The following is a 26,068-nucleotide window of genomic DNA, read 5'->3' as shown; positions in this document are numbered from 1 at the left end:
TAGTTATCTATCAGTGGTGTCAGTAAGATGACGCATTTATTACCCAACATAATGTGTGTAAAACTTTAACGCACATTTGTAAACATGATTTGTCAGATTGATTTTTCTTGGAAGTGATAGTGAAAACAACTCTCATGATACCATGCTTCTTCATTATGCAAATGAACACAGTTCTTAACAGTTGGCCAGCGGTAAATACCAAAAAGTAAATGTCAAATATTTGCAAGTTATTATAACAGCAAAATAATACAATAAAAAATGTAATATTAAATATGACAAGTAAATAGAATGCATGAGCAACATACATGTACCATCTAAATAACATCAAATATTGCCATAGAGTGACAACACAACAAAATAAACATAAAGGTAGACGTGTTTCTACTGCCACTAGACCTTATTGTCATGACGCCATACTTGGTTCACAGGCCAATTTACTGTCTAAGGAGTTGACAGACAGAGCTAGTAGAAAGGTCTCTTGTTCCTCCCAGACTTTTAGAGTTGTATTTGTTGGTGGTCAGACCTTCATCAGCCTGGTAGGGCTATAAAATCAAATGACCAACAGGCAAAGAAGCATCTTTAATGGTGGTCTGGTGGGCTCCAGGGGGCCAGGCAGGGGAATTGGAAGAAGGGGTGGGCACCAATAAACTTAGCAGGAGCTCATATGCATTTGTCTGGGAGACTCAGCAAGGAGATCATATCAGGAACATTTACAAGTCCACCTAGAAACCCGATTCTAGAAACGGGCACATAGTTGGATTTTGTGTGTGAGAATATGTTTGTATTGGATGAATAAAATGTGCTGACATCTAACCTTCAATACATGAGGTTCTGTACACCACCTTGTGAGCAGGATGAGAAAACTTTCATCTCTACAGTGGATCTTTTCATGAATAGACTGACATTTGACTGGGTTGCCTGGTCGCATGCATTTTGTGGAGAACCTCCCAATAAAGAAGGGCTGTTTTAAAGCCAAATAGTAGACTAGAAAGATTTATGGTTTTACAACACCTGAGGAGAAAGGGGAGACGTGGCAGTGAATAGCATAGAGTTCCCCTTTAATCCTTTTAGCTTTTCAAAGAAGGAAAAAGGCTGAGCATTATGCATTTGTGGAAGAAAGGTCTAAATCCCCAAGCTTTGAGCAGTTTTCTTTTATACGATGGTGTTTTCATTTCTATTCTCCTCTGCCTGTGTAAAGCGTGGCTCTTTGTGTACCTTTCTCTGTAGGGGCAGCTTGTTTAGGCAGGGGAGTTATTACTTAGCACTCGCAAAACCTGTGTTTTGTCTGTGGTTCCTTTTAAGTTTCCCCACACAGGGACTGGGGGGGTCGAGCTGGTTGTAAAGGGGATGTAGGGTGACAAATGCCAGGTGTTTGATTCTCCCCAGGCTAGCGACCCCGGTGGCCGAGCACCGGCCAACTCAGAGCGCCGTTCTCATTTCTCATGTGAGCGGCTGTTTGATGTCAGGGTTTCCACTGAGCACTGGGCCAGAAACACCACAGAGGAGGAAATGTGGAGTAGGTGATGACATGAAGGGAAAGCAGGCTGCCGGGTTAGCAGGAGAAAACTTGTTGTTCATGCACTAGCTGTGGGCATGGACTGTTATTTGTCACTTGCATGGATTTATTTAAACTTAAACCTTGATGCATTTCGGCCATTAAAGAATCACTGTTGGTAGTTTTTGGTTTGTTAAGCTTTGCAAAACTGTTCCCTCTGTACTTTTATTGTGGCTGTGGTGCTTTAGGCAGTAATTCTACTTGTGTCTCACATATGTTGTCATTTGGATCATATTTATATTTAAACTTCAGGTTGTTTTGGTATGCCTCTTTTTAATTATTATTGGACTAAACTTAGATATGTTATAAATAACATTAAAGTTAGGGCAGCAGCTGATGATGATTGTTGTCTTTGTTGATAAATCAGTTAAGTTTTTTCTTTATTGAAATGTCAGAAAAATCTAGTGTCCAAAACCCAAAGAAATTAGTTAAAAGCATTTAACTATGAAATCACGAGCTGTTTCCTGAGCTCCCGCTGTTATCCCTCAAACCAAAATCAGTAAGCTTAGTTAGTCTTTATAAAATCAGAATTTAGCATTTTTATGTCACTACTGAAACCTGTATCCATCCACCTCTTGGCTCGATGGTGAGTTTTGGTCGTCACTGTTTCAATAGTGATAGTTTTATGGTTTTAGTCACTTTGAGGTTTAGTTGTATACATGTAAAAACTACATTTTGCAATAATACCCAAAATTATTTTAATTGCAGAAAATATGTGTTTGGAAGTAAAGTTCTGTAACGGTACAAAGTTATTCTTTGTTTTCTGAAAGCATTTAGTGCAAAATTATGAGAGGTATTTCACATTTTAGACACAAGGAAGCCAGTTGTACGTTTTCGGTCAGAAGTTTATGACGGGACCCCCATGGTTCACATGGAAGAGCGAGCACCACAGATCCCAGCAGCCCAGGTTCAGGTCTACCATGAAGCCACGTGTTGCTTGTCATTACTGTAATTTCTTCCTGGATTTCTTGTATTTGTACATGATATGAAATAGATTTTTTCACATAAAACCTCAGTTCCTAAAATTATTGTAATCCAAATTATCTTTTTAAGAAGAAAAATTAAACAAAAATTATTTCATTGTCATTTTCCTGAATTTAAGTTTAGATGCTTAGGGTCAAGACTGCCACAGTCCATATAACAGGGTTCCCGCAGGGTCTTAAAAAGGCTTGAATTTACAAATCTGCATTTAACACCTTAAAAAGTCTTTAAAAGGTATTAAATTTGATATGGTAGGTCTTAAACTTGTTGGCTGTGTTGTGTTTAAATGTGGCCAGGTCGTTACTGGAAATAAGAATCAGTTCTCAGCTTACTTACCTGGTTAAATAAAGGTTAAATAAATAAATGTGTCCGTTAAATATCCAAACTGCCAAGAAAGTAACGGTAATCTACTCAGTTCCACCCATTGCAACCTGATAATTTATACTGAAATTAGGAACCGATTGTCGCTAACTTTGCAACCCCCAGTGAGAAATGACTCTGAATGGTGGGAATCAAGGCGTTGGGGTAAATAAATGCATTTTCCTAAAGTCTAGGCATCACAAATTTTTGCCAGTATGGCCGCGAAATGGGTATTAAATTCTGTTCCAAGTAGACTTAAAAAGGTCTTAAAAAGTCTTCGATTTAACTTGTAGAAACCTGTAGGAACCCTGATATAAACTACTCTCCAAATGTAGTTTTTGCACACACTAACTGCTTGGTTCCGGCAGATAATAAAATGATCTTTGCTAACATCTAAGATTTGCATATTTAAATGCTTTTCAAATTAGTTTTTTGGTTTCGGGACTATAGTCTATAGCAGCTGTGTGGATGAACTGAACAGTAAAATTTGACCTACATTATCTTAATATTAACTAATCTCATTCTGTGCCAATAACTGCAACAACCTATTTGTGTCTGTTTTTTGTACAGCACACAGATGTAAAGTGATGAGCTACTGTACGCAACTGAAAACACATTAATAATGCATGTAATTCTTATGTGGCTTAATGAAGGTATCAAATGTAAAGATGTGCATTAACTCACAGTTTGGCTGCAGCCAGACTCAAAGAGCTGCCTTTGTTTAAGTCGGTGTACAGTGTCAAACCCAAAGGCTTCTTAATTCACATTAGAGTCGTTTTGTTTATCCAGCGCCTGCTGAATTAGACAAGCAAATCAAATGGTCTCGTTTGCTGGCATTTCTTTCTGGCTGTCCTAATTGTGCCAAGAGTTAGAGGAAGAATCGGACCAATGCCAGCAAACCACGGCTAAAGATTATTGATTGTCTTTGAAGAGGGCTGCTTTGGTGGCTTTGAGTAAAGCGGGACAAAAGCCCTAAAAAGGAGTGGTGGCAAGATTTATGGCACTCTGAAGAAGCTGTCCCATAAACCAACAGACCAGCTGTGTGGTGTTTGTTGGCAGGAGGTGACGACCATTGAAGCTGCTCTGCCTGTTGTCCACACTGTTTTTCTCTCATCTTTCTTCGGCCCATCTTTTCTCACCGTGTTGTTTTCTCGGGCAGGGCTGGTTTCCAGTAGCACCCCGAGTGTCATTTATTATTTCTTGTTCGTTTTTTGCGTTTAGATCCAAATCAGTTTAATATTCTGAGACTGACACATTTCATTCTTTGAGCACAGAAGATCAAATGAGCTGTTTGTCCTACACTGGCTAATCTCTAATCGTCGTGAATCGTTTGTTGCCCTCTTTCTCTCACCACAAACGGGGCTTTTAGATCTGTAGACAGCTCATAAATTGTTGCGAGGATGCAGCGTCAGGGCTCGGGGGAAGAAAGAGCTCACACTAGCAGACTTGGCTGCAGATGAAATGGACATGTCCAGATTGTCAGATGTTATTATCTCACCCCTGATTTGTTTCAGCTTGAAGACCCTTGAAATTGTGAACAATTCCTTTCAATTCACCCTTGATTTAAGCTCTGAGGTTTGGCTGTTTTTTTTACATTGTGACACTGTTGTGAAGCACATGTTGAAAAATTCTGGAAAGTCGTCAGCTAATCACAACTAATTATTCAATTCCTTGCTTGAAAATGCAGTTTATCAGTGGCACCATGATGACAAAGAGCTATGTTTTTGGACGTATTTTCAAACTAAAACACTTTTTTTTTTTTTTAACAGCCTTCCTCCTCTTCTGCTGATTCTTTCTACTGTTTCCTGAGTTGTCGTATTTCCAAGCTGCTCAGTTGAACTTTAAAGACTCTCATGATTTACAACTGAGAGGAGCTGAGCAGGCATTCGACATCAGACAGGCAGCATGTAACCACCTCCTGTACACATATCACTGATTATTTTTACATTTTAATTTATGTTCTTTGGTTTACGCCTAAAACGAACTCCAGAGGATTTATGAGCCTGATACTGATGATAATATGGAGTGTTTTAAAATAAATTGCGATAGTTATACATCAGCCAGTGGATATGTTTTCTCTACTTATTTACTTTGTCCATTTCCTTTAAATTCCCCTTTCAAAGCAGAGGTTTCCTACTGTACCGCAGTAAGATTATCCTGTCAAAATAAAGGAGAACACTAACAATATCTCTGCAGTAAAAAGAAAGTTGCCACCTCTCACTTGTTAGCGGTAAGTAATGTTTCTAGATATATCAGACTAGGCAAGGAACTTCTATTAAAAATATTTGAGTTGCACTAGTTTGTAGGGCTGGGCAATAGGAAAAAATCATATCACGATAATTTTTTCATATCAGACGATATTGATATGTATCACGATATAAATCAAATCACTATTTTTGTCAAGCTTAAATTTTCCATTACCAATAAGTTAGTTGTGAAGACATCAGAAGGTTGTTTTTGATTTAAATATGATTTATTTTCTGTCAGAGGTTGAACATGACAGATGTGCCGAAGAACATTATACAGCTGTTTCAGATCAATAAAACGGGTACATATATTCAAAACTAAAGTAAACATCTGACCAGCAGGCAAAAGCTTTCAGGTTTTAGAAGAGAACACAAACAAAACAGTCCATCTTCACCAAACAATACCGGGGGTATATAAGTCGGGGAGTGTCCCATAACTGCCATAACTGGTGTAAAACTGAAAATGAAACTTAACATGCTTTGAATGTCTGACTCTAGGCTTCTATTCTCACCCTACTTTTCAGTAACCTGGTCGACTGAGTTGTCGATCACATTTTCTCCTGAGGGAACACTCATTACCTCCTGCTGCTGCCCAGACATTAGCACGTGTGCTGCAGCTGCTCTTACGCCTGTGCTGTGCACGTCAACCTAACTTGCCGTGGCTCTAGCATGATTGGTTCTGTGCTGCGCTACTTGATTATGATTGGCTGTTCTTATGTCTGTCAAAACACAGATGAATGAATTATATCGAAATTGTATCAAGCATGTCTCATATTCCTATCAAGGAAAGGTTATATCGCGATATATATCGTTATCGTTTTATCACCCAGCCCTACTAGAATGTGTTGTTTGACTTTTAGGACATACATTTCTTGGTGGTAAAATTAGAAAATTTTGATATTTGCTGTTATGTTATTTACCTTTTTTATGTGATGTGTGAAAGGCCAATTAAAAACAAGACTTTACTACATGTCTAGTTTGACTCACAGGAAGTATTTTGTTGGAATATTCCTGTTTGAGTCAGCATTTTCCTCCCTTTCTGCTGTCTGCATGTTTACACTGTTCAGTCCCGTCACTACATAACACAATAACAACCTCTGAACTGCAGCTACAGATCCTACACATCACATAGTCAACATATCTTTAACTGTTTTCTTTTGCACAGATTAAGTCATTTCAATGCCGGAGCTCACCACCCTATGTGCAAATGTTTTACCAAAATAAGTTTTGTAAAGGCACCACTCAAGACAACTGTGGCTGGTTAAAATAAACACAAACCAGCACATCTTAGAGCCACAACAAGCTGTGAGTGAGGCTACCACCTGCACAAAAAAGGCTATATTTTTGCTGCTTTGAGTGACATGACCTGGTGTGTTGATGTTTAACCTGCTGCAGTTTACAAAGCTGTGACAACAGGAGGCTATCTGCTCTGAAAACGTCTACATCCACAGGCAAGAGAGACTGACCAAAGACTATGTGGTCTCAGTTTGTTGTGTTGTAGTGATGAGATTCTAGATGAAGTATGTAGAGTGTAAGGATACCACTCAGTGGAAAATATGAAACTTCTTCATGCATAACTTAAGTAAATGTATGCAGTATATCAGTATAATGTGATGAATGTATGGGAAGTAACAGTAATTATTGTCCCGTAAAATTGTCCCTATCAGTGTTTAACTTGATTACTTCCACATAAATTTATCTTACGGCTGTCAAAATTAAAGCGTTACCACAGATTAATCCATCATCATGATTAATCTGAATAACAATTTTAATGCAATTAACCCATCTACAGCACAGAATGACTCTGAACATCTCTACCAATGCATTTGGGGCAGTTTGTCCCAGTTTAGTTACCGTTGCGTATGAACAAATGGGCAGTTGATCCGGTAGTGACAAGGAGCAGAACAAACTCATAAAGATGGAAGACACTAAACACCACATTGACCCTCTCAATGGGAAATATGGGTATAAAATATCACATGACTGAACAGTTGTTTTGTTGAAACTGTTAAAGGACTGATATTTTGCTTTTTTAAATGGAAATGCATTTTAAAACATTTCCCTGTGGTCTACATAAACTGTAAATGTTATGCTTGGGTCTGAATTCTTCATTAATTCAACTTCACAGGTCCATCTTCAACCTTATTTCTGAGTAATGACGCCAGAAAGGTTGTTTTGAGTGCTGGCCCTTTAATTGCAAATGAGCCACTTCTTGCCCCACCCCCTCAAGGTTGTTGACTGTGCTGCTCTGTCCCGTTCAACCAGCAACTTAACATTTTAGGTAATCGGCTCAAAGTCTGGACATATTTTCAGTATGGACTACAACCGCTGCTGCTGATAAACAATTATGGCATACTTTGAGAAATGTTCGTCAGAGGTCTAGACCTTATATGTGCAAATGTTGGGACGTAACTAGATACAGATGTAACAAATGAAGCAGGAATTAAAACAGGTTGTAGAAATCCACTCAATTTTTACCAAAATTAATATAAAGATAGCTTTGCAGCATCTGGAGAGTTCAAATTCAAACTTTATGAACTATTAGGGTCCAAATACACAAATAAATGAACCAAAGACTAATAAAAGTGACCCCTTTAATAAACATGTTAAGTGCATATATATTCCCCTCTTTCTTGAGTCTGTTTGGTCATGCAAAATGAAATGTGATAAACATAGACTAAAAATGAATGATATTTAATTGTGATTAATTGAAATTAATCCACAGCAAACCTGTGATTAATCTGATTAAAAAAGTTGATCTAATTCTCTTTATAATCTAAAATGGCAACTTTTCATGACCTCAGACCTATTTTCAGTTTAGGAACAACACTTTCTTTTTTTTTTTTTTTTAGATCATCAAAAATGCTTTATAAAGAGATTGTTCAGCCCAGTTTAAGAACCAGGAGAAATGTCTCAACTAGTTAAGGAAAATCAAATCATTCATTCTATCACTTCATGGATGATTTAAAGTTAACAGAATTGGATTTTCTTCCTTACAGGAATGGGGTGCAGGGTGGTCTCAGATTTACTTAAGTATGTAAAGTTGCATGAAAATATTTCTGTAAAATACAGATCAGTGTATTGTGGAGATGTTTAAGCTCCATCTATGATCAGACTGATTTTATTTTTCACAAAATCTATTTATTGGAACTTTTTCATGAACAAAAGGCACATAAAGAAGTAGAAAACATACTCACAACACAATATCAAGATAAAGGTAAAATACAACAAACTGTAACACTGTGGCACAATAAACAGAATATGAAATAAAACTAAAAGGAGTATTAAACTGCATGTTTGTCTATTCAGGAATCATTGATCAGTCTGCGGCCCAAAGGGATCATCTGTGTGTTAGAATAAAATGCTTATTAATGAAAATATTTTATTGTTACTCAGCTGAACATGAAGTTATAAAACGTATAGCCTATATACTGTAGTTTTAATGTTCATATTGAGTTCAAGGCGAGATACATGCAAGTTATTTCTTTTTAAAGGGAATTGATTCTATGGGCCTCTAAAAATAAATGTAAGCACAAAGCCTTGCCACGGATGAAGTCTCATATTACACAGCATGATTTTGCTGATTAAAACCAGAGACCACGCAGCCGTCTGGAGTGCTCTCAAGGAAGACTGCTCATAAAAATATCAAGCATTGTTGATACTCACCCAGCATATTGTGACAAGTCTGTCTTCCGATGCAGTTTTTCTTTGATGGTGCAGTTTTCCCTCAGTGCTAACATGCATCCTGTGAGCACAAGCACTTAAAGGAAGTAAATGTGAGGAATGTGGAGGAAAGAATTTGTGGAGCGTTTGGAGCTCTTCCTATTTTCACACCTGTGCAAACCTGGTATCACTGCAGAGTTTAGCATGTTATAAGGCATCACAGTCAAAACTACTGAACAGTATGACAGTTTATTAATATAAAAGAATGTTAAAAATACCGATTATTTATATGCACGTGTATATATGTACATAATATGTATGTGTCTGTACATATATTTGAAGGGGGTTTATATATTTTTGTATGTAAGTATATTATGTCCATTTGTATATAAACTTAATAAAAGTCCAGTACTTGGGATGGGTTGGGGTGGGGGGGGGCAGTTGGATAGGAACTGGATACAATAGTTTCATGTTCAAGTTGTATGTTTCTTGTTATACATTTGAATATAAGAAAGACCTTGATAAAAAAAAAAAAACAAAACAGATAATTTGCTCCATCTTTAGACTTTTCCCCAGCATGAAGTTATTTCCCACCAGATCCAAACAGAAATCCTGATTTGCAAATGCAAACAGAATTGCAGTCTTAATTTTAGCCCAGAAAGGAAAACCAAGACAAAAAAATGTCCAGCTGTAATGATATTTTTGCTTGCTCATGATTTTTGGTCAAGTTGTGGGGAGTTCAGTCTGTCATGGTGAGGCAGCAAGAGGACGCTTTACCACTTCTTCATATTTTGGGTTGTTTTTGGGGCAGTTTAAGGTTCAATTGGAGACTCTCTCTTAATCCAGATGTCCAGCTGGTCTTTAGATTTTATTGAATAATCAACATTTGTCCATACTATCCATCTAATTTAATCCTGTAGACATGCACAGGATAACACCCATAATAACCAAATCTATCTTTATCAAACTATTCTTATGGTTCTGCAGAGATTAAACGAATACATTAAAAATACCATTGTTTGCGGTCAGGACCTACTAAGTGTAAATGAGGTAGGGATCATAAATATTCAGCTGCTCTGTATTCATTCACTAAATTATTACACTGTTGGCAAGCAAGTGGGAAAGTTAATTATCCTTAGGGCTGCATCATGTGGCCAAATGTTTTTGTTTTTTTCTGTCTACATGAACTCAAGAGAAAATATGAGTCAAAATAGTTTCCTTCAATTGCTCACAATTTACGACTGCAAAATATATTTACAATTTTACAATATTACAACAGAGGAGCTATAGTTTATGTTACTATGGAATAAAAGCGTGTTGCATGATCAAATTATTGAAGATACAATTAAGGAAAGATGAGACTGTAGGGAAACAAATGACAGAATGATTGGACTCATTAACTGGAGAAAAAGAAAGAAGAGATGTTTAACTTAAAGCTTTGGAAAAAACAGAAATCATTTAATGAGGAAGTTGGGTTTAGTCTGCCCTTAAACCTTATTCAGGGAATTTGGATTGTTACCCTGCCCCCCAAAGGGGAGGCAAGGGGTTTTGTTTTTGGTTTGTTTCTTTGTTAATACTTTAGCAGCAAAACTGTTGGTTGAATTCATACCAAATTGAGTTTATAGATCGCTAGTGACCCAGAATAGATGTCATTACATTTTGGGAACAGTAGGTCAAAGTTAAAATTTTTTACGAATTTTTAAAATATTTTTTTTGTCCCATTTACTTATAGTGGGCAAAACTTCAAATGTCTGTAGCAGCAAAACTATTAGTTGAATTCATACCAAATTGGGTTTATAGATAACCAGTGACCCGGAATAGATGTGATTACATTTTAGGAAAAGTAGGTCAAAGTTCAAATTTTGGATGAATTTTTAAAATCTTTTTTCTTCTTCCATTTATTTATCATGGGCAAAATTTCATATGTCTATAAAAACGTCAATTTTGTTTCAATTTACTTCAAACTTGGCACATATATAGAGGGAGTTGATATGCTGATATCAGCACACACATAGACATGATGACATCAGATGGATTCATGTCAAAATAAACTACAATATGCACAAGGGGCAGGGTTTGTTGTGCCTGGAGCCACTTGTTCATCTCTATAAGAAAAGCTTAACTTCCTTGTGTGTAATTTAATAAAATAAAGTGTTATATCATCTAGGTTTATAGTAAACTGAGGCTTAGAGATCTTTGTTAGTTTCAAGCTATTACTACTACTTCACAACATAATTTCAAGGTTATTATTACCTTACATAACCCCAACACACACACACACAAATTTATCTTAAGTACAAATATGGCAAAGTAATTGAGATAAAGTTCAGTGACACAGTTATCAGGGTTGTAAATGAATTGTTTTTTGATCAGCACTGTCTTGGTGTGTCACTGTGGGTTTTTCATTTTAACGGGATACTCTTTGTTAATTGGATGCAAACCTGCGGCCTCAACAGTCACTGTGGCCCGGATGTTTTCTTTTAGATCCAGTCAGTTTTCAGTGGATTCGTTGAATGTGTGCTGGCTTCGGTCCTGACCCACCGGCTTCACTTCAAAGAGCTGACAGAGTCTGACAAATGTCCCACCTCATGTCTCGTGTTAAAAAGCGGTAGCTGACTGCTCCGATCGAATGGCGCTCTCTTATTTACCACTGTTTGTTTTTGTTCTTCCTCACAGTCAGAACAGCCCAGTCCTGCCAGTTCCAGCTCCAGCTCAGGCTTCGCTCCCACACACCACAAACGCCAAGGTAATTTGTCTCATGGTTGTCTTTTTCAGTCAGAAATGATCTCTGATGTGATTTGGTTTTAGATCGAACAGATTCTGGTTGTTTCAGCTGAGGCTTGAAGCAACTGTTGTTTATATGATGAGATAATGTAAAAGACAAAGATGTAACAAAATAGGGAATAAATAATAAAGTGTGGCCCTAAATGTGGACAGTGTCGATGTTGAGGGTGACGTCTCCTTGTGTGTCTGTGATTATTTCTCCTGGATGCAGTGGTGGACTTCATCATCAGGAAAAGGGTGGCTATTCCGGCCCCCACCCACACAGGTAACAGTGACTAGCGTTACCTCTGAGGCTTTGATTCTGGCACCCCACTCACCTCCAGTCACATCTGCATGAACATTTTAAAACATCATGCACCATGCAGTTGTGCCAGCAGTGTTTGGTGTCCACACACTCCTCCAGAGCAACCAGTAGGGCCGTTCCAGCAACAGCTCATATAAAACAATAGCACAGACACTTCATCATGAAGTTAGTTTCTCTTGACATGCAAACTGCCATGAAATGACATAAGCAAATATGCAAAGCTCAGTTGTGTGAACAAATCCCAAGTGTGTTCTCTCTCTGGCTCAATAACAGATAATGATATCACTTATAATGGAGCGTGCAAACAGGTGTGGTGTTTGGCTGCACCGTCACTATGCTAGCGAAGAGTAACATCTGCCAGTGAAACGTGAGTGTTTATAAGTCTGCAGAACACGTAATCTTCACTGGAAAATGTCAGAAAAACCTGCTCCCGAAGCTGCTCGCTGTATTCAGCTCCATGACAAACAACACGATTTACTGTTTAAGTGAAACAGACGAAAAAATAATTAGAACACAACCCACTGTCTGAACCCCACCATCCATGAATTTCCAAATCAAACACTGCTAAAGCTAAATATTTCAGATCTGTGTAAGAGTGGAGAAAATGTGGTATATCCTGTTCGTTTTTCTTTACTTAGCTCTGTGCTGTGATAAAGTGGTTAAATATCTGCTCTTGATGGAAAATTCATCATTAAAAATCATCGCTTTTTATCAGTTCTGACTGAAAAGAATTTTTTTTATCATGAGTCATTTTTCAGCTTTATTCTCTGTAATTTCTGAAAACACAGTTTGCAAGGTTTATGCTTCTGCTTTTACAAATAATCGTCATCTGTTGGTCTCAAATATTGCTGCCTTTAGAGAAAAAAATTAATGTTTCTGCAGGAGAAATAATTACAGTATTTTAATTATTATGGCTACAGTGAATAAGTCAAAACAAAGCACCAAGGACATTAAGTACTGAGTAAAAGAAATGTTCATTTGAATAAAAGAAACTGACAGAGAGGAGAAGCAGAATATGCTCAGGGTTTATATTTAGTCTTTTCATGGGATTCATCCACAAGATGAAAAATAGCCTTTAAGAAAAGACGAGTATGATTTGACTCCACTGGACCACCCCATCGTCACTTCACCACCAGCATGATCTGCAGCTTCATGCATGTTTGTACATGTACATCTTGACTTGGATTATTTTCGTTGTGGTGAACTGACTTCGTGGTCTCCTTCCTCCAGTGCTCGGCCCACTGCAGTCGGTCATGCAGGATCTGCACTCGGATGACAACGACGACGACTCAGAGGACGACGACGATAATGATGTGGACTCTGACATGGAGCGTCCAGCACACACTCACCTCACACATCATCAACGCAGGTGAGGCCACTGTCATAACCCATCAATAGTGGCTTTTCCATTAGACATATGCGCAAAACTTTACTGATATTTATTGAATGTTGAAAAAACAGAAGTGCGTAATGTCAGTTTTCCCATTAAATCACAAATGCGATGATTTGTTTATTTATTATAGTGAGATGTCACGAGAAGTCATTCCATAAACATGGCGACGAACATAAATATCTGTTGTTTTGAATCTAGAATGCTGGTTACCCCTTTATCCCGTACTAAATTTAAAAATGATTCAGTTTCCTGGTGTGTCCACACATACCATGCCATGTTTGTTGTAAAATTCTTTTTCTTCGCTTATTGTCACATCCATCAACACCTGTTTTTTTTTTTTTTGTTCACATGGCTCTAGTCGTGCAAAAAGGTCTCCCCATTGCAGTTTTGCACAATATACCAATTTCAGTACGCCTGAAAAACCCACCTCTTACAAGGTCAAAAACGTTTCATCAAAAAAAAAAAAAGTTAGGGCGAAATTGTCGTTTTTCCACTAGGTAAATTTTTATGCACAAGTTATATTCGCGCAATTTGAGGGTCAATGGAAAAGCGACTAATGTGCCTAAACCACAAACTCATAGATTATAACAGAGTAACAAGATTTTTAAAGCAGGTTTGGTGTTTTGTTTTGTGTCTACTTGCACTTGGGGTCAGGATTCAGTACAGATGCAAGATACAGCATCACTATGAAACATTTGGTTTTAAAATATGAGTTACACAAATCAATACTTTTTATGTTAAGTGAATCATGTAACGGCATGTAATTATAAATGGTATGAGTAGCGACGAACTATGGATTATTTACTGGCAGTGCAGCAGATGGCTGATACATAATACTGTCTTAAAATAGATTGGCCTTAATTACCCTTAAAACTGATGATGAATCCTTAAATATGGAACTCAAAGGTCATATAAATCCCACAGACACAGGGTTTGAAATCCTTGAAAATGCTTGAATTTCAATGTTGTGTTTTCAAGGTTTAAAAAGTGCTTGAATTTAAGTGCTTGAAGGTGCTTGTATTTCTAACCAAAGCTACTTACATGATGATACATACATTTTGAAAAATAGAATTTTATGTCAAAAAAGAAAGGTATATTTCTTTCTGGTACATTTTTATCTGAACCTTTGTCTTGGTGCGAGTGTGTTTGAAAAATACCAAATGGCTTCCCTTTGTTTGGATAAAACTTTGTATTCTCTTTTAATTTCTAAGCATTTTGCTATTCTGAAACATAATTTTACATGTTTATAGCATATTACAACATACGTCATTGTGATTAACCCTTTCATGCATAGTGGTCACTCCAGTGGACAGTTCTTCTCCAGCTGTTCTCTTGTATATTCATGGGTTTAGTTGTTTTAGTTCCATATCAGCCAACACAGTGGACACTTATGCATCATCTCATAAACTGCAATTCATACCATTACTGTAACTTTGCTGTTGTTGATTGGTTCTTGAGTGGAAATCAATTGTTAATCGTTATTTTTTGCATATTATCTCCATGAAATAAGTAATAACTAGTATTAGAATATGTTAAAATGTGAGAAAACATCAGATTAGCTGCATTAAACATGGTTTCATTTTGCTGTTTTCATATCACTTTATCATATTGGGTTTTAAATACATGTTTCTTTGCTTCAAGAATAAAATTCATGGTGTAGCTGAGTGGACATTTTTGTAAATCTATGAAAAAAACCCTCAATCTCATTGTTTTTTTCATGCCTAAGGAGGAATAAAAACACTCCAAAAAAAACAAAACAAAAAACTCAACTATAAGGTTCTCGTAATTCATGCATGAAAGGGTTAAAAAGTGGAAAAAAATTATCATGAGTATATGTATTTCTGTCAATATGTTTTTGTTTTTTTGGAATTATCTTTTTATTTGGAAAGGCAAATGTTCATCCCATACATTAATTACAGCCTTAGTCATTCAAGAACATAAAAAAGGATAGATGCAGGAAGTTTGAGTGATTATATCCATACTGCCCTTCCAGCATCTCCATTTACAGACCACTAATTTTCCAGTTGAAGCAGTAACACAACAAAACAGAACAGGGGAGCGCACCACCTCGTACAATCCAAACAGTAGATATGGATTTTACCCCAGCGATTAGTGCTGCCACGGGTAGTCAACGTAATTGACCATGAAAATTAGTCGACGGCAATTTTTGTAGTCATCTTATCGTTTTACTATTGACCACCTATTTATTTTTGGCCACGGCACCTTGGGGAATCCGTGCTGGCATTGGCACATGTAGCCGTATTGCCGCACCTCAGAGAGAGAGAGAGAGACCCCATCTTATAAGTTTTACCCCTCCGTGGCTACATCATTCAAACGTTCTGCCTCCTCAAATGAAAGTTTGCTTACATACGTCATATCACGTGACATATCTGGGAGCCTGCACCATTGTGAACTTACAAGCTGTTGGTTGCTATGGGTAACAACATGGTACAGACCTGCAGGAAAGAGCTGTGTGGCGCGGACCACACCCTCCGAGTCATTTAGATTAGTTGACTAATTGAAAAAATAGTCGAAAGAGTAATCGTTAGAAAATTAGTCGTTACTGGCAGTACTACCAGCGATAAGGTGCTACGCTGGAAAAAAAAATTTAAATGACCCTTAAAAGTGCTTGAATTTGACCTTGAAAAATGTGTCCAAACCCTGGATATTGCTATGTTTGCTTTGGAGATCTTTGTAAAGAATTTGTTAAATTTGTAATGAGTTTTTAGCTTTTTAACATAAGAGGTTGGAATGATTGGAGCCTCCAATAACACTGGTCAACAACAAATTTATTGTTTAAGTTTTTTGAGCTGATTTAGGATAATTTTGGTGTGCTGAATCCAAAAATCACATTAATTTTGCGCAATCAGGTCAACTTTCTGAACTGTGCTACATATTGGCTTTTTAACATTTTTGCTTACATTTTTGGGCATTTTCACATCATATGATACAAAATTCTTTCATATTTCTTGCAATAAACGAGTTCTGAAGATTTTACTTTTGCCAATTTATGATTAATGGTTTTTTTAATATTACAGGTGAATGAAATGGCTTCGACTAGAAGATCTTGCAAAAATAAGCCTGACATATTCTGCTACATCTGCAGTGAATACACCATTGTACCTAACAGGAATCAAGTCACAAGTTTCATAAAGTGTGCTTACCAATCTTATTTTGGTATTAATTATTATATTTTGTGAGAAGATCAAATTTTTCAAAATCAAATTAGCAAAAAAAACCTGACCTGATTGAGAAAAACAGATGTCATTTTTGGATTTAGCGGTGCAAAATGGTCCTAATTCAGTTGAAAAAACCTAGACAACTTGCAAAAAACATTTTTTTGTAACTCAGTGTAATCATTCATGGGTGGGTTCAGGTATGAGCTTGAACAACAGTAGCAGAAACATTAGTCATAGACAAATGGAAACTGAACATTAGCTGGTTAAGATTGGTTCAAGACACCAACTATTAGGTTCATTACACTGTTATTTTTGTGAATATAAGGTCTTAAATTTCAACAAAGACATGATGAAAGACATCTTTAAAAAGTTAAACTTGGAAAACTTGAAACTTGGCTTCTTCAACCCTGCAGATACCCTGTTGTAATAATAACAGACACAGTCGCTGAAACTCATGTTAACTTTTGTTTAACACAATCATGTCTGCTTTTCTGTTATGCACTGATTTTAACTCCCAAATAAAGACTAAAGTTAAGTGCACTTAATAACAGTTCTTTTCACCAGATTGCAGCGTCTGCTCTCAGATCAAAGAGAAATGAACACATTTTTTATTTATTTGCCATGTGGAATAATCTTCGACTGATGCTGTGAAAGACTTTGATGATTATCCCAAAGTGGCATTTATCTGTCTATCTCTAAATTATAAAGCAGCTGATCACAATGACAAACTTCACACAAGTCCCAGTCACCACATCAGTTTCCTCTCAGCTCTACACTTTATGGTGGAGGCAAAAGCAGAGAAAAAAACTACTCAGCTGGACAAAAAATGAATGTGGCTGTTGTTTTGTACGGTTGAACGATGGATCACAAAGACAGCGCAAATGTCCACATATTTTTTTTTAAGCTACCAGCATGAGACTTACTCTGGCGTTTCATTTCTCTCATTCTTTTCCTCTCATGCATTTTTCATGGTCCGAGTACAGGTGTAAATACATTTGACACAGGGCATTGCATCATGGGTAGTTTTCAAAATTCACGTGTAAAGGTTAGTGGGTGTATTTAAGTCGGTGTCCTCTGAAAGTGTTGGTCCATTTAAATCAGTCAAAGGTTGTGTTTTGCTGCCATTAAGGAAATAGTGTTCACATCATCTGCCTGTAACTTTACTCTGAATGTTGCAGGGATTTGTGCCTTTAACCTGGAGCCTATTACGCATTGATTGAAAGGATGTGGATGTGTAACAGGCTGCTCTTTGGTAACATCTGAGCCATAACCACTGAGCTGTTTCCCTGTTGCTGTTTAGGGTCAGTTTGAGTGATGGCAGTGAGAGTGACAGCTCCTCCCCCTCTCGCAATGAGGCCCCACCCTTACTAAAGACTACTAATAACCAGGTAAGACTGTGGAAGCGGCGCAGTGTGTTGTGTAATTTGTCCAAATTATGACATTTTTCTGTCATTTCTAAATACTCTTCCCCCCAAAGGGAAGGCAAAGGGTATTGTTTTTGGTATTGTTTGTTTGTTTGTTTAACACTCTAGCAGCAAAACTATTAGTTGAATTCATACCAAATTGGGTTTATAGATTGCCAGTGACCCACTATAGATGGGAAAAGTAGGTCAAACCTCAAATTTTTTATGAATTTTTAAAATATTTTTTCATCTCCCATTTACTTATAATGGGTGTCATTTCAAATGTCTATAAAAACATCAATTTTGTTTCAATTTACTTCAGATTTGGCACATATATAAAGGCAGTGGGTATACTGACATAACCACATGCATAGACATGATGACATCAGCTGGATCTATGCCAAAATAAGCTACAATACGTGCAAGGGGTGGGATTTGTTTTGCCTGGCACTACTTGTTTTATTTTAAATTGTCATTTGAATTGTTACACTGTACTTTGTTATTTTAACCCCTAAAGACCCAAACACCCACCAGTGACCAAAATCATCTACTGATATAAAATGTTAAATAACAGTTGATCCACTAATTCTATCAATACACGTAAATAATTGGTGTAAAATACAGTTTGTCATCTTTTCATGGTCATCAGATATGACCCATTTGGATGTTCAGAGGCTCTGTAGTTACTGTGGAAAAACTGTCATCTTCTACAACATTGATTCACCAGTAAAACCCATGGAGTTGGATCAATGACAGTGGATGGAGACACTGGGTTTATGTTCAGTTATTGATATCTTTGCTGAAAAAGTTATGTTTTCTTCAGTTTTCTCTGTTTTTAATATAACCCTCAACTTTACTCTGAGCTTTTATGAACATCTACATGATCAGTGAATTAAATATATGAAAATACATAATTTACAGTGGAAAGTACAGAGGATGATATTAGAATAAGTGGTGATAAATCACTTCAGATAGGTTTAATAGAGAGCAAAAAGTACTACTGGGTCTTTATGGGTTAATTCACCTATTGTTTTCATACTTTATCATTGGTGTCTTATTTATGGATTTTAATTATCCCTTTACATTTAATTTCTCATTATAATTATGGCTTCCATGTTGCAAATAAACAAATAAAATTGATTACAATTTGCGGTGAATTTGTTTTTGTTGCACAGTGTTACACAAAAGCCAAAAGTTCTCAATGGAGTAATAGGAATAAATAACCTGAAGACATGTTTATGTTTATTATGTTTATGCATTTGGCAGACACTTTTTTCCAAAGTGACTTACAGGGGAAAACCAATCAAATCACTCAATCAAATTGTATTTATATAGCGCCAGATCACAACAAAAAAGTTATCTCATGACACTTTATATATAGAGTTGGTCAAAACCAGACTCTAAGCCAATTTGCAGAAACCCAACAGAATCATGGAGGATCCTGAAGGATACACACATTTTAATAAAGAAAACAACATTCTGTAACATCAGCTGTGACTTCTGTTATCTCATCTGAGTTTAATAATCTGCAGGGTCCCTGCGCTGTCTTAGAAAGTCTTAAAGGACTGGTATTTTGCTTTTTAAATGGAATTATGCATTTTAAATCATTTTTCTGTGGTCTACATAAACTGTAAATGCTATGCTTGTGTCTGAATTCTTCATTAATTCAACTCCACAGGTCCATCTTCAACCCTGTTTCAGAGTAATGACACCAGAAAGGTTGTTTTGAGCACTGGCCCTTTAAATGCACATGAGCCACTTCACGCCCCACTCCCTCCAGGTTGTTGGCTGTGCTGCTTTGTCCTGTTCAGCCACTTGTGTTCGTTAATAAAACCAACAATTGAACATTTTAGGTAATTGGCTCGAAGTTTGGACATATTTTCGGTTTTTACTACAACCTCTGCTGCTGACAAACAGTTATGGCGTACTTGGAGAAATGTTAGTCGGAAGTCTTGACCTTATATGTGCAAATCTTGTGACGTAACTAATTATAGGTGTAGCAAATTAAGCAGGAATTAAAACAGGTTGTGGAAATCCACTTGATTTTTACCAAAATGAATATAGCTTTGCAACACCTGGAGGGTTCAAATCCAAACTTTTGTTGTGTTTTCTCTTAGATACTGGAAGTGAAGAGTCCCAACAAGCAGAGCAAGCAGGACAAGAACAAAAACAGTGATTGTGACAAGGTGCATATACTTTCTGTTTATTTTGCAGTGTTAGATAAGTGTTGTAGATGAAATCTGTGAAGTTAACTCATGTTGTCCTTCTAGGCTTACCTGGACGAGCTGGTAGAGCTGCACAAACGACTGATGACACTAAGAGAAGGTCACATACTGCAACAGGTCAGCACTTCCACCAGATGGTCTCACCATTGTGTGAACTCATGATGCAGTTATGCCGCGTTCCCACTATGTGGTACCGGCTGGACTCGACTCGACTCTGCTTTTTTTGTGTTTCCATTACGAAAAAGGACCTGGAATCTGGTACCCAGTACTAGTTTTTTGGTATCACCTCCACCGAGGTTCCAAGACTGGGGAACAGATACTAAAACGTGACATGTAAACACTGCAGACCACTGATTGGTCAGTCATCTCTGTGACCCGCCATTTTACCAAAAACAGATGCGGAAGTTGACAATAAATATAGCGGTAGGTTAATCCACATGATGGCAGCCCACAAAACTACACCGTGGTCAGTTGAGGAGATTCAGTCTTTGGTGGCTGACGTAAAAATTCAGCATGAGCTTGACGAGACAACATGCAACGAGTGAGTTTATCAGCAACTCTCTAAGCAGATGACACGGAAGTAACGCACCGCATCACAATGATGACCAGGTACTGTATAAAGTCAGTAGTATCCTGTAACTGAAACGGTCTCCAGGAATAGTACCTGGTATCCAAGTCGAGCCGGTTCCATGTAGTGGAAACACAGCATTATTCCCATCTGTTGTTGTAGTGAATCCTGTGCTCGGCGTTCCTTGTTTTATTTCATCTAGAAAACTCACATGTATAACAACCAACTAGTGCAAAAATGGCAAAAGGGTGGGCGTATGCATATTTAAATGTCACTCGGCTGCCAAGTGATTTGTGAACGCTGTGATAAACACTGTCATTGTGATGTTGGCCGCCTGTATTCTCCTAATGGATTCAACATGTCCTGTAGCTGCTCCTGTGTTTAGAAGAAACTGGTTTCTGCCTCTGCTGGACTGGATTACTCACTCTGTTAACGCTAAAGAGTCTCTGGCAAATGATTGGCCCAGAGAAATCAACTTGGAGTTAATTTATGCCAAGAGGCAGCAAACAGGGCTTGAAATTGAAGCCAGTATGGAAGTATCTTAAAGTGTAATCCCACTGATGGCTGCTCGATGCTGGCGCCCTAAATCCTGTCTCCAGTCGACTTATACTCAAGAAATGGGGATGTCAGTAATGTTTTTACATGGATTCTGTTGTTATTTGCTTCATCTGGGTCTTCTTATTAATGTATTGATGCTAAATTACACATAACAAACATATCAACGCGACGCGAAGTAAACAAACATATCAACGCGACCAGAAAGATGTCGAACTGGGGAGACTCTGAGATCTGCGAGCTGTTGTCACTTCGGGTGTAGGACTCTATCCATGCTAACATTTGTGGAACGATGAAAGACTGGCCGACTCTGGAGAGGTTAGCTAAGACGCTATGCTCAGGGTATTTCCAAAGTGCAAGTTATATGCTGTTACCGCCCCTTTGATTCTGGAACGCAGGTCCGCTGTGTGAAAGTCCAGCCTGTCTCACCACTGTTACTCCTTTGGCTGTGGAAATCGGTCAGTGATGGAAAAAAAGGTGGCATCACTATCTCACCTATTTTGCAGGATCTCTGTGTAAAAGTGGCTCATCATGATTCTTCATGGTTGAAGCAGGTCAGCGGGTGACGTAATTACGCAATGTACTGTGACGCAACGTAGGGAAAACTAGAAAACATCATGTTGGGAAACGAGAGAATTGTTAAGAAGGACTGATAATGCTGGAGGTGTACAATTCTAATGAAACTGATCAATTGGAACCGGTTCTAAGTCGGAACCAGTCTTTGATTCCCACCCCTAATCAGAACTAGGGCTGTGTATTGGCAAGAATCTGGCAATACGATACAAATCACAATACTAGGATCACGATATGATATATCACGATATATCATGATACTGTTAAAAAGGTGATTTTGTGTTTTTCTTTTTTTAAATGATTATTTCCTTGAAGAATTGAATTACACCAGAAATATGCACAAATACTAAACACATTTTTATTTGATCACAACAGGATCTAATGCTATATCACAAAATGTTCCTGTGTTCAAACTTAAATTCTGTTTTACAGACATTACAGATTAAGACCCTGTTCAAATGTTCATATTCCAGTAGTTCATAACTAACATCAGAACATTATTTTTGTGCAATCCCAACAAAGGAGCGAACATCTGCCTCTCAGACAGTAAAAAGTGCTTTTAGGATGCTTCAAATAACCATTATTTAATAAAACAGTGTTAAATAATAATAAATAAGATATGAAAAATAAAGAAAAACAAAAATGAACTTCCGCCATATCTGGATTTGAATAAATACCAAAAAATATCGATACAGTGGTTTTTAATATCGATACAGTATCATGAAATGAAATATCGCGATATATTGCAGAACCAATATTTTCTAACACCCCTAATCAGAACCAAAGGTGGTGCAGTGAAATATTGCATGTGCGACTTTTTGTTGGGTCGGGCAGTGTATTAAACCACATTAGGAAAGAGTTTAGTCGAGGATTTGGGTTTTCTATAATTTTGTTGACTGTTCTTTTTAATCAGTCCTTTAATAAAGACAACCCCCCCTCATCAGTGTGTTGGAGGTTTTCCCCGGTTCCCCCTGATCTCAGCATATTGTCACTCCATTGGTCAGCCGTATGGTTCCTTTGGATTAAAGGAGGAGCCGTGATGTGTTACAGATCCTCTGTAATCTACAGCTTCATCTGGAAGCTATGAATTATTTGGTTAACCTCTCTCCACCTAAGAGATTGCCTGTTTCTTGCTTATATTCTCGAAACCTATCATATGACAGCATTAATGGATCTTGCCAGCGGCTGCTGCCAAGTTCTGCCTCGCTCTCCTAACAAGAGGTCTGGCTCTGAGGGAAGACGAAATCCCATCCAGAACAACATCATCCGTGCAGAACTCGCACAGTAATCAAACTAATCTAGCCGAGTTCACCAACTGGCTCCACTTCCTGTTACAAGAGATGGAAATGATTAACTCACTGCCTCTCCTGCACAAAGAGCGGGGCCACATATTGGAAAACAGTTGTTTATCGCAGAAAGCACTGTAATGCAGATGGCATGTCTTAAGACAGTCAAACACCGCATAAGTTTGGAAGAGAGTTCCATTTGAAACAAATCCTAAACAGCAATGAAAATGAGAAAATGGGCCACAGTGCCACCCGCCCTCCTGAAATAAAGCACCCAAGTTGAATGAGAACGAGGTGACAGCTGCAAGAAACTGTTACATCGCATCTTTGTCTAAGGCCGGTGTTTTCACTTCTATTCACTCTGTAGACAATTTTCAGAAAGTTCTATTTTAATGGAACACAAAAAGGCTTTATTCTGTAGACAAAGAAACAAAATTGAACCCTGTGTAGACTCTCACAAAGCAATAAATAGAAGGTACGACAGGAATACAGGCTTCTCACAAAGTTAGTTGAATGTCACCATTAAAAACCAAAATGACTCTGAAACGATTTTACACATTGGATGTAAAATCAAATCTGGTGATTGTGGTTGATGTGGAGAATAAAAACAGTATCTTCAGTAAAAGAAGTGCAGTTTTCAGTGTGAACATGCTTTTCACTAAATTTCTAAATGTTAGGTTGTTAGAAAAAAAGGATTTATAACTGAAGACAAAGGTCTTAAAGGAAACGGCATGATACATGGAATGGATGGATTGAAAGATGTTGCAGTAGCATCTGACAAAAAAAAGAAAACACTGGGAAAAAACAACTTGAATGTATTGAATTTTGTGCTGATTGACATCAAAGTGAGTGAAAGTTAGGTGGTGCAGGGTATAATTTTAATAAACAGAGTACAAGTAGAGTATTCTGTTGCTGTTTTTCACCTACGATGGCTTGTTTTAATGAATAAGACTGAGGAATATTTAGTTTTCTCCCCTTGAGTCCACATTGTATGTTGTCTCTAGCCATGTTTTCCCATTTCATCATGAGAATATGTTCGAGTTAAACGTTCTCTCAACATCTCTTATTATTCGGGTCCTCTGATTTCCTCCAATAAAAACAGATACATATAGGGTCATTCTCCTGTCAGCACTCTTGACCACGGTGCTGTTGAAGATCTGGAGTTGGTCCCTGAGCATCTTCACTGGCAAACTTCACTGCTCCTAAAGTGTGCTAATGCTAATGCTAGGTGCTGTGTGTGTATTAGGATGGGTAAAAAGCAGTGACTGAATTTCCCTACAGGCATAATAAAATGAGTTAGCATTTTTTAAACAAGGTTTCACAGATTTTACGGTTTCAGTCAACTTTTTCCAAAACGGTGCATAAAAATATATTGATAGAAACATTAAAGAAAAGAGCTGAAGTGTCAGTTGTAGTGTAGCCCACTAAACAAGTTAAAATATCAGGTATAAAAAGTGCAGGAAAGTCAGTTAAAGTCGGTAGTTGGTTGTTGTTTAAAGGTGCAGGAGATTTTCATGACCAATTTTTCATCAAATCTGTAAAACCTCAGTCACGTCCTCAGTATCATGAATCTGTAAGTCTTTCTGTCATTACTCACCTGAATCTCTTGCTTCACGGTAAACAATTTCGAAGTTTCATCCACCATAAACAAACCGTGTGTTTACAAACGGAGCCGGGAGGTAACTCGGGCATCACGACGTGGAAACGGCTGGAGGAATATGCATAGAGGGAAGGGAGCTCTAGCCTTTTCCGCGTCGTGTTTGTTTCATCCATATAATATCATATGGTGGCGCTGCTGCTGCTGCTGCTGCCGCTGTCAGGCGGCTGCATGAACCTCCGTTTCCTACAATGCACTTCGCGACAAAATTCCGAAGATGCCTGAGTTACCTCCCGGCTCTGTTTATAAGCACATGGTTTGTTTATGGTGGATGGCACTTCCAAATTGTTCACCATGATGCAAGAGATTCAGGTGAGTAATCACAGAAAGACTTACAGATTTGCATTACTTAAGCTATGACTGTTTTACAGATTTGATGAAAAATTGGTCACGAAAGTCTCCCGCAGCTTTAAGTGTAGGGCCTGATGTGAACTGTGTACTGACATAAGAAGGAGAATGCATAATTGACCCCAGCTGTACATTCTGTTCTCCAGATTGTGAACCTCATCGAGGAGACTGGACACTTCCACATCACAAACACTACTTTTGACTTCGACCTTTGCTCCTTGGACAGAAGTACAGTCAGGAAACTGCAGAGTTACCTGGAAACCTCGGGTCTGTCCTGAGGCTGTGAGCAGCTGGCTGCTGGATCTGTCTACACACACACAACACACACTTTTTTGTTATTCCTGAATAAACTGAAACTTTGGATGCAATGCAAAAGCCCGACTGGGGCTGGGTCCAGTTGCTGTGTGTCCGGCCTGCTGGTTGGACTGGGCTCTCTGAATGAAGCGGTCGTCCCACTACAGAAACCAGAGCCAGGTGTTGTGGGGATGAGCCCTGTCGATCGGGAGATCACCTGGAAAGCCTTGAAAACTTTACTTGATTTAAGAAAAAAAGAAAAAAAAAAAGGTGGGGAGCGCTGACCTTGTTGCTCTTAATGAATGTGCATATTGTTACCATGTATGTTTTTGATTTGTTGTTCATTGTGACAAATGCATGGTCAACATTGCTTTACAACATTGTAGGTCTTATTTATTGAATTTAATTTGCAGGTGTGTGTGTGTATTTGAACTGGCAAAAAAGAAAAACAGCAGAATGAGACTTTGTTGAAGCACTTCACAACGAGCATATCTCTGAATCTGTGACAGTTGAGCATTTTGACATTCGCCGTGTCGCCAACTTGAACTGAATCCAATGTTCAGCTAATTATGTCCAATGGGAACCAAAAACTGCCACAGCAGCTTGTTTGTGTGAGGGTGTACCATGACCTGTAAGAGATAAATTACTTGAAATTCCACTCCATAAAAGACTTAATACATATGTGTGACATGTT

The 26,068-nt window shown here is 37.8% G+C and overlaps 1 protein-coding gene across 3 annotated transcripts in view; it reads left to right on the top strand.

The window, feature by feature from the left end:
• The window catches only part of mllt3 (MLLT3 super elongation complex subunit), a 61,968-nt gene extending 36,145 nt beyond the window's left edge, over positions 1-25,823 (top strand). For 2 of the 3 annotated variants that reach the window (XM_030162726.1, XM_030162725.1), the window contains exons 8-14: positions 11,482-11,551; positions 11,801-11,854; positions 13,124-13,262; positions 17,766-17,853; positions 19,986-20,054; positions 20,139-20,210; positions 25,227-25,823. In XM_030162726.1, the coding sequence (XP_030018586.1) occupies positions 11,482-11,551; positions 11,801-11,854; positions 13,124-13,262; positions 17,766-17,853; positions 19,986-20,054; positions 20,139-20,210; positions 25,227-25,358 (624 nt within the window). In that variant the 3' untranslated portion in view covers positions 25,359-25,823. The remainder of the gene's footprint in view (positions 1-11,481; positions 11,552-11,800; positions 11,855-13,123; positions 13,263-17,765; positions 17,854-19,985; positions 20,055-20,138; positions 20,211-25,226) is intronic. The other variant, XM_030162727.1, reaches the window with a different exon arrangement.
• Positions 25,824-26,068: the final 245 nt, after the last annotated feature.

This window comes from Sphaeramia orbicularis, chromosome 18 (assembly GCF_902148855.1).
Source record: "Sphaeramia orbicularis chromosome 18, fSphaOr1.1, whole genome shotgun sequence".
Classification (NCBI taxonomy): Eukaryota; Metazoa; Chordata; class Actinopteri; order Kurtiformes; family Apogonidae; genus Sphaeramia; species Sphaeramia orbicularis.
This window is presented reverse-complemented; position numbering and strand designations above follow the sequence as displayed.